This window comes from Sciurus carolinensis, chromosome 15 (assembly GCF_902686445.1).
Source record: "Sciurus carolinensis chromosome 15, mSciCar1.2, whole genome shotgun sequence".
In the NCBI taxonomy this organism is placed as follows: Eukaryota; Metazoa; Chordata; class Mammalia; order Rodentia; family Sciuridae; genus Sciurus; species Sciurus carolinensis.
The window spans coordinates 60153385-60170226 of NC_062227.1; the positions used below are offsets into that span (position 1 = coordinate 60153385).

The window sequence follows — 16842 nt, forward strand, 5'->3', positions numbered from 1 at the left end:
ATTTGTGTTTCAGTGTGCATAGCATGTCCATTGGACCTTAGACACACACGTGCATCATTCCCTAATCTCCACTGAATCTTGGCTGAAATGTCACCTTTTCTTGCTGTTCTTTCCCTACCCCTAACACTTCCCGCATTCTTTTTCTATAAACCATAGGTTTATTACTTTCTATTTACAAACTTTTTCCTTAATCTCCTTTCTCCCCACCAGAATATAAGCTTCATGTGCAAAGGGTTGTTTTTATCTCTTTTATCCACTGAGCTATTCTTAGCACCAAGAGCAGTGCCTGACACCTAGTAGACACTCACTAAATATTTGTTGAATTGAAGCCCTCCCTGAAATGTGAATCATTATGTGAATGTCTCCACAGTCCTCCAAGTCAGAATTCCTTAATTGTTTTTCTTTTATCCCTTCCCATTCATTTTCATTGCATTACTACTATGGTATTTTATATTGTCCATCCTAGTTTGTTTGGCCAAATACATGTGTATATATTTCTCTCCTTAATGATTGAGACTAGGGCTTATTCCATTCCCTGCCCAAGTGTCTGGCACCATGCCCTATGTAGACATTTACTGATCAGAACTGATAGGATAAAGGTTGAAGAGAGACAGAATGTGATATTCTTAATAGATAATTTCCTAACAAACAAATTGTGAAAATAAATTGTGTTACTGAAAGTCTGAAAAACCTCACTGTAGTTCAGTAAAAACTTTTTAAATTGAGAGAAAATAAAAGTCGATATTGAAACTTGATTCCAATATCCCCATTCATTTTGTATTTTCTGGCTCCCAACTAGAGTAAATATATGCCTTATGTCTCTGAGGGTTAGTTGTGATGTTTGTTTGCTCTTGTGGATTTATTGAGCTCCTTAACACAATAGCTTTTTAAAAGGTAGTGGGTTTAACATTTTCCTCAGATTAGCACTAACTTTGTCAGGCAAATTACTCTCACTCAGATTATCATTAATCTGTCTGACTGGTTAATGATGTCTATAATTCAAGTGGGCTATTTAGCATGTTTTTATCTAGCCCCTTGGGATGCTTTCAATTCCTAAGTCAGAGAGCGACTTACATTCCAAAACCTGAAAACTGGATTTTTGGGTGAAGTAATTGCTTCTCACACATCCCCTAGTAACTAAAAATCATTAGAACTAAAGTGATCTTTGAGATCAAAAATCTAACTTGGGGCCATTTAAACATTCAGAGACTGAAGCTCAGAGAAGGGAAAAGTCGCATGCCCAAGGCTGTAGAGTTAGCATCAACCATGATAGCAAGCAATTATTGAGCACTTACTGCACCAGATGTCAGCCTAAGTATCTCATACCAATTACTTTTTGTAATCCTCACAACAAAGTATTATCCAGATGAGACTTGAAGCAGGAGTAGAACCAGATTTTAATGCCAGCCTGAGTTCACATCCAGTGTTCTCAATCCCTTGCTCCTTTCTTTAGTGGACTAACATAGAACAGAACTAAACTTTCTCCATATTTATTGAATTATGGCAAGTATTTCTTCTGTACATTTTCTTTTCCTTTCTAATAGTTTTCTGACTTAATGGCAAAGTGATCTGTATCATCTATTTACTGTTATTAAATCCCACAGAGATTTAATATATTTTTATATATGTAAAGAACATTATGCCTTCCATTTATTAATCTAAAAATTACCTGTGGAATGTGACACATTATGTTAAGCCTCTGTGGCTACAGAACTGAACCACATCTGTTTGAATACTGACTGAATTTTATCAGCTGGTTGACTTTGGGCCAATTCTTGGTGACTTTGTTTCCTCTTGTGGGATAACAACAGTAGATGATGTGTAATGTTGAGCTATATGTTAAACGAAGGCTTTTGAAAGTGCCTGAAACACTTATCCTTTGCCTGGTGCACCAAAAGCATTCAGTTCTTGTTGGCAAGTCCCACGTGCAAATCATTGTGTGGGTTGGAAATTTAAATGAATGAAATACAGAGGCATTTCCTGACTCTTATTTAGAAAGGAATTTATTGCTTTCATAGGCATTAGTCCATTATTTGATCCTCAGAAATTACAGTTATGATAATCACCATTTTAGAGATGAATCTGTTCAGAGAAACTGAAAAATAGGGCCTAAGGATTACACAACTAGTAAATATTAGAATCAGGATTTAAATGCAAAGTTCCTAGTCCAGTGATCTCCTCAGTGATCTCCTCACACTGTACACATAAAGCAAAAGATACTTCCCAAAAAGAGTATAAAGTACAGTGGGAGTTCAGATGAGAGAATTAAAGCACATTTATAAGCATCATTCATTTTAATCCTCACAGTAACACTGAGGTAGGTTGATAAGGGACTGGTATCTTCATTTTGCAAAGGAAGCATGGAAGACTCCAAGATTGCCCCTGATGTGTTCAAGGTCACGCACTATTTTGCTACAGAACAAAGACTGGAACCAGGTCTTCCAGCTTGCAGCGCTGATGCTTTCCATTGCTTTATGCTGCCTCAGAAAACCTGTGCTCACTGCTCAGGATTAGAGACCAGCTTTAGATGATTGACATGGAGTATTCATTTTACAATTCACTGTGCATTACACTTTCAACATGGTGTTTACATATTCTTTCCCAGCTCTTCAGAGTTGAGGACTCTGCAGCTGATGCAGCTTATTATCCATGAAGGGAGTGTATTGTGATGGACAGAGGACAAGACTCAGAATCCAAAGCAACACACTGGTCCTGGCAGTTAAACCCTTGGCAAAGTTAGTCATCATTTCAGGGTCTCTGCTTCTCTGTACAATGTGAAAGCCGGGCCTTTCTACCTCACAATATCCTTAGATGATCAAGTGAAAGAATAGTGATATTTTTTTCTTCCAATAGACTTTTGGTATATTGAAAAAAAATTTCAATTTTTAAATAATATATGTAAATGTGTAAGCCATTATTCAATAAAACAATAAATGTTGGATAAGCCATTATTCACTTGAATAATAAATGTGAGTTTTTAAATAATGGGTGTCAAGCACTGTAGTGGAAATAGTAGAAAACCCAAATATTTCTCTGAAAACCATTTGGAAATCTTGGGAGGATCATCCTACTGGTAGATATATCCATATACACTGAGTTAGGACCCAGGTGGAGAGGAACATGTTTGTATGAGCAAATATGAAGTGTGTTCACATGGCTCTACCAGAGTCAGGATTCTTAAGAGACAGAGTGGGGCTTAGATCAGAGGTTAGCCAGGTAGAGGCCAGAAGCCATGTCACAGGCTGCCACAGAAGTTCAGGCAGGAGATAGCCTCAGGTCAGATGACTGGTACAGATGGAGCAGGGGAAACAAAATTTGAGAGATTTGTATTAAGGAAACAAGGCTGATAGGTCCAGGCAATGAATTGCTTGTGATTGGTGAGGGAAGGAGATGCCAAGGACAGTTGCTAGGTGTCTGCTGTGTTACTGTGGAGAAGGGTGCCATTCTCTGAGGTTGGGATGCTGGAAAGGGTCCGGGCTTGAGAATAAAGACCACAGGTTCAGTTTCAGGCATGTCCCATTTGCCATACCTTTACAGCATTGCAGTGGGGAGACTAAGAGGAGCCTCAAAAGTAGGAGTATGGAGCTCAGAAAGGCCTGGATCTGAGGTGTGGGTCAGGAATCTGGCAGATGCAGAGAAGCACTGCAACTAGAGAAGGAAAAGATGGTCCCTCCCAAGGAATGAGAAGAGAGGACCCAAAACTGAGTCATGTTTTTAAGGAGAACAGAGGCTGAAATTGTGCAAAATAAATAATTTGAAGCCAAGACCATCCCCTATCTCTCACACACCCACAAAAATATATACAGAGAGAGAGCTTTAAATTTGTTGTTGTAGTAACTATGTGTTCTATAACTGGTCTCTTGGATATGTACTAGTGTTGAAGCAGAAATTATACTAAACAAATTTTTGAAAAACCTGTTCCTTGGTCTATGTCTTTTGCAATTTGAGGAAAACAAGAAGAATTGTTAACCAAAATTTGTTAGAAATACTAGAAGTGCCAATGACAAGACAAACTCTGTTTCTCCTTAGGCTATATATGGCAGTGAGTCTTCTCAGAATCTCCTTTCCTCTTAAATGGTAATGATTTCAAAATCTATGGTTCTAGAACAATCAGGGAAAGAGTATTTGGGGTAGGGGTTATTGCTGCTATCACCATGAGATCTGATCCAGTAAACACCATATTTCAGTTTTGAAATCTTTTCATTGTTAAATCATCCTTACACTCCTTAAAGAATAAAAATAAAAGTGAAGTAGGTAAAAAGGAGAGGCTAAAAATTTTGTCATCAAAAATAACATAATTTGTTCCCTACCAATGAATATTAATGCAATTGTCCCTTTTAGAAGCAACTAGTTAGGTATTGACCACCTCAATATAGCATTTATTGCTCAACTCACCATCTTAAGTAAGTGTTGATACCCTGGCGCACTTGGGTAAAACAGTATATAGTTACATGTGTACTAGAGACTGGTTACAAATAATCCACAAAGAAGCAGGATCACTTTTAATCTGTAAACTCGATTTGCTTATAAAATATAAAAATATAAGTTCTGAACTCGGCTAAATAAAACAAAACAAAAATCCAGAGTTAGGTGATTTTCTATTCTCAATAAAGAGCATTAACATAGAAAATCTTTGAGTAGACCCTATACTCTTGTTTCCAGGTATGAAATCAAGACTCAGGAAAGTGAAGGAGCATGCTGAAGAAGACCCGAATAAATTGGAATGGAATATGAAATCAAAATCTAGTTTTTCAGTCATTTCTTTATGCAATTAGTATCCTAAAATTTTTACATTTAGTCATAAAATCATTCAAAATTTATAAACAACAGCAGCACAGCTATTCTTTATACTCGGTCTATATAAATGCTGAATATGAATAAAATATGTGTGGAATATGGCTTCTCCTAAATTAATTCACATTCGAGTCAAAGAGACAGACATGTACATTAATACAATGTCCTGGGGTCTATACTAAGTGCATAAACCAAGAGCAACAAAAATACTAAGGACATTTAACACTGCTTGGAATTAGACAAAATGATAGTAGAAAATAGAAGATTTCATTTGAATTTGAATTCAAATTGGGTTTCATTTGAAACAAGTTCTTGCCAAATCAAGAAGGAAGTCTGAATCCAAAGATGGTAATTTCACACCAACTGAAATGAAACCAAAGCAAACCAAACAAAGGCAGGAGGAGAAACGGCAGAGATAGACAGGGGCATGGATGAGGCAGGTGGGTCATTGCAGAGAAGTGTGAAAAGGTTTGGGCCACACTGTGAAGGTGTCTGGACTCTGCCAAGGAGGTGAGACTGTATTAGCCATAGAGTGGCAGCCAGCTTAAGGCTGTGTACACAAAAATGACAGAGCATGCATATAAAAAGGATGTCTGTCAATAAAAGGTAGAAAGAAGTAGGAGGACTGATGACAAAGAACTGGGAAAAGCTATTATTATAATCCAGTGCTTTGTAAGTATGAACTGGAGCAGGGACAGGTTTTAGGCACAGGGAGGGCATAACCTAAGCAGGGTGAGGTCTCAGTGCAACTTACACAAGGGTGCATTCCATAACACCAGAATCGGCTTCAGTACTTAAGAGTTACACTGACTAAGCAAAATAGCAGCACCATTGTTACTGGGTCAAAGTGTGTGCTTCTAGACTATAAGCAGATAATTTCCCAGAAACGTCAATACCTAACACTAAAATTTGTAAGAAGTAAATATTTGTTTTTAACTTACTTCTTGTGATCTTCTTGAAATGGTCAAAAAGATAAGTTGCCTGTGGTTATTTCTCAGTCCGCTGAAGGAGTCAGACTTCAATAAATAAATAAATAAATTTACAGGAAATGAATTCTAGAAGACACTAGTGACTCACTCCCTTTCCTTCACCAAACTGAATCCAACACCATCAAGTGAGAGTCAGGGGCAAAGTGAAGAGATGAAACTTCATCTGACAGTGTAGCTGATGCTGCAGACCAGGACTGAGCTGTGCGGACTTGAAGGGTAATTATGCCTTCAACTCAGTGGATTTCCAGGAGAGGCAGGAAGTGTGGGTCCCTACTGCTTTCTCAAGGGAGGTGGGCCCAGAGAGAGGTGGAATATTCCCACATGGGAATTGAATTTCTCACATCCAGGATTTGCCTTTCTTCAGAACTTTGTTTATCTGCCCTTTTACACAGGAGAGTGGAGTAGAGCAAGCAGAAAGAAACCCTTAATTACTAAGCGCTTCAGTGTAGAGATGATGGGATCTAACTACTGAAGGTGGGCTGGTGTCAGCCAGTTATGGGGCCAGAGAAACCCAGTAGAATCAGCTGCCCTTCCAAACTCAGACCTTACTTACCTGTTGGGAAATGATGTGTCAGACTTTTTTTTATAGCTACTAAAGCCTGAAAAACAAGATCAAAGCTCTCCTGCCAACCTTTGGGACTTTGTAACTCAACAAACTGTGCAGGATAACATGGTAAGAAGTGTTTTTCCCACAGTGCATTTGTATCACTTTAGCAATTTGATGTCACCCCCAAGGAAGCAAAGGAACAGAAGCTTGGCAGCAGAAGCCCAGACCCCAGTCAGGACCTCAGAGATCACTGTGGAGTTTTGGAGCTGTGCTGAGCATCTCAGGAAGCTTCTCTTCTTCTCAGTGCCTCTCAGCAAAGTCTCCAAGCCAAAAACATTAGTTTTCACTTGTGGAACTTGCTCACTAGTTCTATTTTTGATTACTCTTTTTGTTTTAACTTATCTTTCCAAACAAAATTAATCTGATAGAAAATATTAATGAAGATTTTGTTACTGTTTTGGGGGGGCAGGCCTAAATGTTAGTGAAACCTTTTTATACACTTTTCCTCTCCTCACAATACTTTGTAGACAAGTCCCTTTCTTGGACTCAAACGTCTTTCTTCCTTTTGAAGTTCTGTGGTATTTTGTTCTAATGATAAAATAACAGCAGCCACTGCCATTTATGAAAGACTCTGTATTACCCAACTGGCCACTGTGCCTCCTTAAGATGGTTTACATGCAGCATCTTCGAATTCTTTCAAACTGCGTGAAGTGAACACTTTCCTATCAACTTTTACATTTGTGAAATCTGGGGCTCCCCTAAGTAATGAGAAAACCAAAAACAGCCAGCTCAGACTGACCACAGTCCTCAATCCACCCCACCATCTATGTAGTGTTTTACTGTGACCTCACTTCAGTATGATGATCAGATTTCAGAACAAGCACGTAACATTGAAATATTTTAATTATATCATTGTTTAAGACTACTGAGAGCCAATGTTGAAGAGTCTAGTGCTTAAGCCAGAGTAGCCAGAGCATTTTATTAGCGGAAGGGCGTGGAGATGTCCTGAAACTAGGTTTGCTGAGCAAGCACAGTGAATATGCTTAGATTGTATTTCATGGAGAAATGCCATAGAAGCGTTTTCTAAAGATGCTTTGCCACAGTTTATATAAGACTGAGGAAATACCAGTTGTCCATATCAATGAAAATAATTTGTATATGCGAATGTTTGTAATTTGGGCTATTATTCAGAGATTGATGGATATTATGGAAACCTGAAACTGTCTTCTCTTATACAATTCAGAATTTTTTTGTGTATGTAAGTGATATTTTCATTATGTGATCTTCGACATTCTTACGAGCATGTCCAAATGATCTCACCTTCTTAATTATTTGAGGAAGCCCTAGTCAAGCATTATACCAGCATGATTGGGAACATAGTTGTTTTATCAAAATTAGTGAGTAGTTCTAAAAATAAAGCCAAATATGTCTTTCCTTACATGTGCCCAAGAAGTTTAGTATGCATATCTGCTCTTTGATGACAACTACATTGTTCAAAGTCCAGAAAAGATATCACCAAATGAATTCAAAGCAGAGAAGAGACAACTCCTCCTCACAGTGGTATTCCAATGCACATTGTCCCTTCAACCCTTTGAGGACATCATGTCTTCTGCCCAAAGTACCTGTGATTCAAATACGTTCTTTGTTTCCCCATTGTTATTGAGTGATATCAATACTGGATTTAGAGGATAAAACTTTTGATATCATTAGTAACTGTGATACCCACAACTGTGAGTCCTGTGGAAAAGAATCATGTAATTTATATTAAACTCACATTTGTATCTATAAAATAATGATAAACTATTCTATCTGTATCAAAGAACTCATGAAGCACAGTATATAAAATTTCTGCTAAAAGAAAGTAACTCGATAAGATGCAAAATCTACACATCCTTGTACATAATCTTGAGAAGCTATATACAAGGCATAGAATCTAATTATGAAGATTTCCTTTTTAAAATTAATTATTGCAATTGTACAAATTAATGGAATGCAGTGTGATAATTTTATATATGTGTAATGATCAAATCAGGATAATTAGTATTTCCATCTACTTCAACATTTAAAAAAATTTTGATTAACGCATAAGAAGTGTACATATTTATGAGTGATAGTGTGATATTTCAATACATGTGTGTAGTGTGTAATGATCATATCAGGGTAATTAGCATTTTCTTTTCTTTCTCGTTATTTGTGTTCAGAGTCCTTGAACTTCTACCATAACTGGTAGATAACTGCATAATATACATAATACTTTATTGTGACCTGCAGTTACCCGCTGAGTTCTAGAACACTAGAACTTATTCTTCCTATCTATGTTTTGGCTCCCTTTATCCAACCTCTCTTTTTCCCCTTCCACCCATCCTTTCAGGATTCTACTAATCACAATTCTACATTAAGATCAGCTTATTTTTTTAGGATCCATCTATGGTGTTTGTTTTTCTGTGTCTGACTTATTTCACTTAACATATTCTCCTCCAGTTCCATTCATTATGCTGCAGATTATACATTCTTTTTTTATGACTAAATGATATTCCATTGTGTATATATGACATATTTTCTTTATCCATTCATCTATTGATGGTCATCTGGGTTGCTTCCATATACTAGCTATTGTGAATAGTATCACACTAAACATGGGCGTGCAGGTATGTTTTTGATATGCTGTTATTATTTCCTTTGGATACATACCTAGAAATAGAATAGTTAGATTATATTATAGGTTTGTTTAATTTGTTCTAATTATACATGACAGCAGAATGCATTTTGACACATTATACTTAAGTGGAGCACAACTTCTCCTTCCTCTGGCTGTGCATGGTGCAGACACACCAGTAGAGTAACCATAATGTCTATCTCATTTCACCATCCTTCCCATCCCTATCTGCCCCCTTCCCTCCTTCCCTCTGCACATTCCAAAGTTCCGTCATTCTTCCCTAACCCTCCCATTATGGATAAACACCTGCTTATCAGAGAAAACATTCGGCCTTTGGTTTTTTGGGTTTGGCTTACTTCTCATTGCATATTCTCCAGCTCCATACATTTACCTAAAAATGCCATAATTTTGTTCTTCTTTAAGACTGAGTAATATTCCATTGTGTCTATATACCACATTTTCTTTATCCATTTTTCTGTCGAAGGGCTTCTAGGTTGGTTTCATTATTTAGCTATTGTGAATTGAGCTGCTATAAAAACTGATGTGGCTGCATCACTGTAGTATGCTGATTTTAAGTCCTTTGGGTATAAACTGAGGAGTGGGATAACTGAATCATATGATGGTTCCATTCCAAGTTTTCTAAGGAATCTCCACACTGCTTTCCAGACTGGTTGCACCACTTTGCAGTCTCACCAGCAATGTATGAGGGTACCTTTTTCCCCACATCCTCGCCAATACTTACTATTGCTTGTATTCTTGATAATTGTCATTCTAACTGGAGTGAGATGAAATCTTAGAGTAGGTTTGATTTGCATTTCTCTAATTGCTAGAAATAATGAATGTTTTTTTCATATATTTGTTGATCAATTGTATTTGTTCTTCTGTGAAGCGTCTGTTTAGTTCCTTAGCTCATGTATTGATTGGGTTATTTGGATTTTTTGGTGTCAAGTTTTTTTTGAGTCTTTATATACCCTGGAGATTAGTGTATGCATGTGGTAAAGATTTTCTCCCATTCTGTAGTCTCTTTCTTCATATCATTGATTGTTCCCTTTGCTGAGAAGAAGCTTTTAAGTTTGAGTTTGTCCCATTTATTGATGCTTAATTTTACTTCTTGCACTTTAGGAGTCTTGTTAAGGAAGTCAAGACTAAGCTGACATGTTGAAGATTTGGGCCTCTTTTTCTTCTATTAGGTTCAGGGTCTCTTTCTAGAGCCTAATTCTTTGATCCACCTTGAGTTAAGTTTTGTGCAGGGTGAGAGATAGAGGTTTAATTTCATCTTGGTACATATGAATTTCCAGTTTTCCCAACACCATTTGTTGAATACACTATCTTTTCTCCAATGTATGTTTTTGGCACCTTTGTCTAGTATGAGAAAACCACATTTATATGGGTTTGTCTCTGTGTCTTCTATTCTGTGTCATTATTCTGCCTGTCTATTTTGGTGCCAATACTATGCCATTTTTGTTACTATAGCTCTGTAGTATAGTTTAAAGTCTGGTATTGTGATGCCTGCTGCTTCACTTTTCTTGCTAAGGATTATTTTAGCTATATTCTAGGTCTCCTATTGTTCCAAATTAATTTCATGATTGCTTTTTCCAGTTCTATGAAGAATATCATTGAGATTTTAGAGGGAATTGCATTAAATCTGTGTAATGCTTTTGGTAGTATGACCATTTTGACAATATTAATTCTGCCTATCCAAGAGTATGAGAGGTCTTTCCATCTTCTAAGGTCTTCTTTAATTTCTTTCTTTAGTATTCTGTAGTTTTCATTGTAGAGGTCTTTCAGCTCTTTTGTTGGATTGATTCCCAAGTGTTTTAATTTTTTTTTGAGGCCATTGTGAATGGAGTAGTTTTCCTAATTTATCTTTCAGTGGATTCATCACCTATTTGCTCTTAGTTTTTTGAAGAAGCATTCTAACAGCCATACTAATTTCCTTTTCTCCCTTTGTAGAATGTCTGAGTTCCCTTTTTCTACATTACCATCATCATTCTTTTTTTTTTTCTTATTTCTTTAGTAATAGCCATTCTGACTGGGATCAAAACCACATCTCATTGTGGTTTTGATAGTATTTCCTTTACGAAATTGAGTAATTTTTTTCATCAATTTGCAGAAAATTGAATTTATTCTTTTAAGAAATGTCTACTGATGTCATTTGCCTATTTTGCAACTGGATTAATTTTTGATATTGAGGCTTTTGTGTTCCTAATATATTGTGAATATAATCCTTGGTCAAATAAGTAGCCTGCACACCTTTTCCCTTTTTGCAAGTCGTCCCTTTACCCTTTTGGTGGCTTCCTTCACTGTGCAGAGGCATCATAGCTTGATCTCATTCTTCCTCTCTGTTATTGTCTCTGTGACCTGTCCTTTGGGGTTCTTATTTAAAAAACCATCACCTGTGGTATATCTTGAAGTGTTTCTCCTGTGTTTCTTCGTAGTAGGTATCATGGTGTCAAGTGCTCACATTGAGGTCTTTGATCCTTAGATGATAAGGTTTTCTTTTAAAATGCAACTTGGTGGCTTGAGTGAGTTTTCAGTTTGGTAGAGTATGCCAGTGCAATACCTGGTGTATTGAAGCATCACACAGTGTTCTCATATGTACCTGAGTTATATTGAATCCCATCCAGACCTCTCCAGGTAGAAATCATAATGCAGCTTTATACCACCATAACACTGTATTTCTAGAGAATTTTCTAGCCTCAGGCTACGTTTAGATTCCTACAATATGCTTTCTTTTTTTTTGTAGTTCTTACATGTCTATAACATAATATTTGCAGTTTTAACCATTTTTAAACGCACAATTTCCATGGCATTAACTGTGTTCACCTTGCTGTACCACCATCACTGCCATCTGTTCGGAGGACTTTCCATTTTCTCTAATTAAAGCTTCATACCCTGTAAACAGAAACCTGGGTTCCCACCTATCGAAACCGCCCAGGTGCATATTTTAATTATTTAACTCTACCAGATAAAATTATGCCAATTGCTATAACAAGCTCTAAAATGTACAGTCTCTCAAATTACTAGATCTGATTCTATAAGAAATAAAAAGATGCCACCAATTGACAGTTTTTCTACCCAAGCTCTGTTCCAAAATTCTTGTGAACTTTGAGCCCCATCCATAGTCAATATATAACATCTAAGCTTATCATGCTTGCCTACCTCAAACCCCCAGTAAAGGAAGAGAATCTGGAGGATTAGCTATGTGCAGTGTTTCTAGACCCAGTGTGAATCAGCACACATCACATACTCAGTCACATGTCTTCATCTGGTGTTTAGTAGGCTGGGAAACCTAATCTAGCATATGAAGAAGAAAATTTGGATTTGAGGATGAGCTATCCAGGTTCTACTGCATCATATTAGGAGTGTACATAGGCTCAGGAATCACCACTTATGCCCATAAGGAATTATTTTTTTATTTAACTTTTAATTTTTTGCAGACTGCATTTTGATTCATTGTACACAAATGGGGTACATCATTTCATTTCTGTAGTTGTACACAATATAGATTCATACCATTCATGTAATCATACATGTACATTGGGTAATGATGTCTGTCTCATTTTACCATTTTTTATACTCCCCCTCCCTCTCATTTCCTTCTACATAATCTAAAGTTCCCCCATTCTTCTCTCACTCCCCACCCTTCCACCCCCATTATGTATCATTCTCCACTTATCAGTGAAAATATTTGGCCTTTGGTTTTTTGGGCTTGGCTTATTTCACTTAGCATGATATTCTCCAATTCCATCCATTTATTTGCAAATGCCATAATATTATTCTTCTTTATGACTGAATAGTAGGAAAGCAGTATGGAGAATCCTAAGAAAACTTGGAATGGACCCACCTTTTGACCCAGTTATCCCATTCCTTGGTTTATACCCAAAGGAACTTTTTGTTTTGATTTTCCTATTTGAAAAACTAATTTTCCCAGAGAGAAAAATAGGTTTCACACTAAATATCTCCCAAAACAAAACAAAACTCTATGACACAATTAAAATGAACACATAATTCCACTGAAAGCAAATAGATATTATGTAGGGATAGAAACCTTACAACAGTGAATAGTTGAGAGTTTCTACTTTACTCAGTTCACAATTATATGCTAAAGGTCAATGAAGATATCTGTAAGGTCTAGAATCTTTTGCATCCTTAAAAAATACTTCATTTGTTCTCATGTTTACTGTCAGCATCCCTATTCATAGTCTGTCTTCTCTTAAAGTGTATCTAAATCCCACCCAGGATCAGCAAACCCATTTGTTTACAACATGGAAGACTCATTTAATTGGTAAAATGCATCAAACATGTGTAGAAGTGACTTGAAGAACAAGGAAAGCAGACGTTTTTGACTATTTCTCTTCACACAGAAAATAATTTACTTCCTTTCAATAAGTGCACTTAAAGTATCCACAGGAGCCCAGGCTCCATACGTACATAGGAACACTTAGCATCTGCATTTTCCTTTCCTACAATGAAAGAAAAGGCATAAGAGAATTTGCTGGCAATACTGACAAAGACCAATTTGTGGAATAATTGAAACCTTGATTTCTGTCATTAGCCGGATGTTTACAAAATGCATCTTCCTGTCTGCATTCCAGATGCTGCTTCTCATTTTAATAGCTCTCTGTTTCTCAGGAGTTTTGAATGCTTAATTGTAAAGTGTCAAGGGAAAAGATTTTAGTTTGCATGTTTCATGGAGAACAACATGAACTTGAACTCCCCCAAAACCTTGCAATACATATTTATAGTTCCTTCCAAGTAGTTTATTTTCCATAGTAAATCCTCAGACTTCTTGATTCTGTCCCACATTCATCAATAATGAGTATACCAATTAAAGATCTGGGCCCAAAGTATTCATTTTGGAATAATCTCTCTGTTCAACCTTGATTTCCTAGGGAACGAGCATTGAATACAACTCAGCCCGGGTCCCTTCAGCTTACCGTGGGAAACCTGAAGCCAGAAGCCATGTACACCTTCCGAGTTGTTGCCTACAATGAGTGGGGGCCAGGGGAGAGTTCTCAACCCATCAAGGTGGCCACTCAGCCTGAGTGTGAGTATGCAAAGGGAAGGGCCCTATTTAGAAAGTATTCATCTGCAGTGTCCTCGAGTCCTCTCGTAGAACTTCTTTGAGGTGACAGAATGGAAGGAAGAATTTTTAACCCACATATTGAACTTGAAGGCTTTCAAAGGAAAGATAACCTTTTGACAGATGGCCTCCTCACTTAGGCCGTGTCTCCACAATGGCAGATTAGCAGATCCCATGGCCTGATTCCTCTGTAGAGCTCAAGTACTCACTTCTTAAGAGCATGACTCCATGCCTGATAGTATTGTATCATCATTACCATTGAATTTCAGCCTCCTCCATTGATTTCTCATGATTTCTTGAGTTAGTCTGGGCAGGTTACAGCATCAGATATAAAAGAAATATGGCATAGAATTTCTAAATACAGGGGCTTTTTCAAGAACTTAAGCATGTACTGCTACACTCAAGAAGTTACTAAAGGTCAACTGAGGCTCCAGGAATGTGGGAGACAGCCTCCACTGGACTGTCCTTGACTTCTAACTTGAATCACTGGGTTAACCTCATTCATCCCAAAGTAAAGCTGTAAAATCAGTTACAATTCAATATTACCAACTTTTATAAGGGAAGAGCACCAAATTGTTCATTTAAGAAATATTTCTGTACCTTAAACAATTTTAGATTTTCTTACAGATCTCTAATATTATTTCAAATGAAGACTTACTAATAAGTTTTCCAGCTTTATATTTTTAATTAAAAATTCTAATCTAAAAGTTAAATATAATGAATCAGTATTTGTAACACACAGCCTTATTTTAGACACAATTTCATCTGCTCCTTTTCTTTTCAATTAATAATGCTACTTTATTTGTATTCCTACTTGTTTTATGTTAAACTATGTTGAACTTGAAAATGACTTCACATGCTTTAGGAAGAAGATAAAATACGAGTTAGAAATATTCCATTTGGTAAATATGAGAAAATAATCTTTGTACTGGGTTCACTTCTTGGGTGATTTATATCAGCATGTCAAAGAAGAAAGCAAGATATGCCATCTGAGTGCTGGTTGATGATCTACTCTTGGCAAAATCTTCATCCTTTCTTCGTCTTAGCCAAGGTTACACTGACAAGGTTGAAATATGCATCCAGGCAAGGGTTAAGCTTTCCAAGTCATATAAATATTTGCCTCACAGAAATAAAATCTCAGACAGTAACTTCAAAAACACAGTAATGTATACAGGTTTCAAGCAATTATTAGAAAATGCAGGCTCCTGGGGAGTACTGATTAAATCATTTGCAGGACTCAATGAAAACTGAAAACGTAGGGGCACTTTTCTGAAAATTAACGAATGTTAACAACTATAGTCACAGCAGGAGATGAAGTCAGTCTTCATCCTTCTGAGTGTAAGGCCTTGCCCAGCTTTGCTGGTGGCACATGAAGCTGGCCCTGCTCAAGTTTCTGCTTATTAGAATGTGATATTGTTGTCTGGGTTTAAATCACAGATAATGCCAGTTTCCACTTCAAAATGTCTATTTTAACTTAGCATTTGAGACTTCAGTCTCTTTGTTGATTTAATGTTTATAGTTCATACATATAAAATAAATTATTTTTTTGAATATTTGGCTTTTTTGATCAATAAAGTTTATTAAAAGTCAAATTAGGCATATACATATGTATATGTATGTGTACGTATGTATATGTATGTATATATGTATAGGTGTGTGTGTGTGTGTATATATGTATATATGTATGTATACATACACACATATATGGCATATACCACACTGTGCATAGATTGACTTTAAAATACCCTGAACATTCTATAAAGAAATTTGTTCAGTTTTCTCATATTGAAACTTTAAATTTAAGCATGTTTATTTCTTAAAGATCCAATATGTACAGTTATCTGAATTCTTTACTTCTAAACCTAATGTTATCTTAGAATTATTTTATTGTACTTTTCATGGCTGACTAGCCATGATTACATTGTATTTCTGATAAAAATCATAAGTAGTCAATCTTGCTTTCTCAAACTAACTTTTTTCTGGGGCTGGGGATATAGCTCAGCTGGTAGAGTGCTTGCCTCATAAGCATAAGGCCCTGGGTTCAATCCCCAGCACCACAAAAAAAAAAAAAAAAAAAAAAAAACTAACTTTTTTCTTCTGTCAGTATCATTGTTTTTCAACATCCAACTTAAAAATATTTTCAACATTTTTCTCTTTTTTTTTTACCTTTTTTTAGTGACAACATTTTCAAATCAAGTGACAAAACATTTTCCTTTTTGATACTGACTACTAAGTATCAATATCTCAATATGTAAAACATGTACACACCATTCAGCATGTTCTGCCATTTTTAATGTAAGAATTTTTAAAAAAGCATCATTACTTGTATTGCACACAGAACCTTAAGTGTGTGAGACAATCAATGGCATACCTCAATTTATAGGTCTATTTCATGAATAACTAGTAAGCTCTTAATACCCTTTTGAGTCACTTAATGTACATAAGAAAAGGCACATACTTGTAAAAAAGTAATGAAGTTAGGGATCTCAGAAATTTCTTGAGGAAGTGAAAATTCTAAGTATGTGACAATAAGAAATCTGCTCAGATAAGGGGACTTATAGGAAATTGTTATATGGAATATAAGCCAATCCAAGTCATGGACTTGCTTCTGGTCCCCTTATCTGATGGTCACAGCTTATTACATAGCTATTTTTTATGTCTAAACCATACTGAACTTACTTCCTCAAGTCAGCCTTGTGTGACAAGAGAGCCACAGCAGGCTTTGCATGACGTGTTTTCCTCCCTATACAGAAAGCGGAGTGAGAAATGT

General features: G+C 36.4%; 1 protein-coding gene across 1 annotated transcript in view; it reads left to right on the forward strand.

Moving 5' to 3' along the window:
• Window positions 1–16842, forward strand: part of Dcc (DCC netrin 1 receptor) — a 1110494-nt gene that overhangs the window by 757568 nt on the left and 336084 nt on the right. The window contains exon 9 of the mRNA XM_047526548.1: window positions 13882–14036. Coding sequence (XP_047382504.1) covers window positions 13882–14036 — 155 coding nt within the window. The remainder of the gene's footprint in view (window positions 1–13881; window positions 14037–16842) is intronic.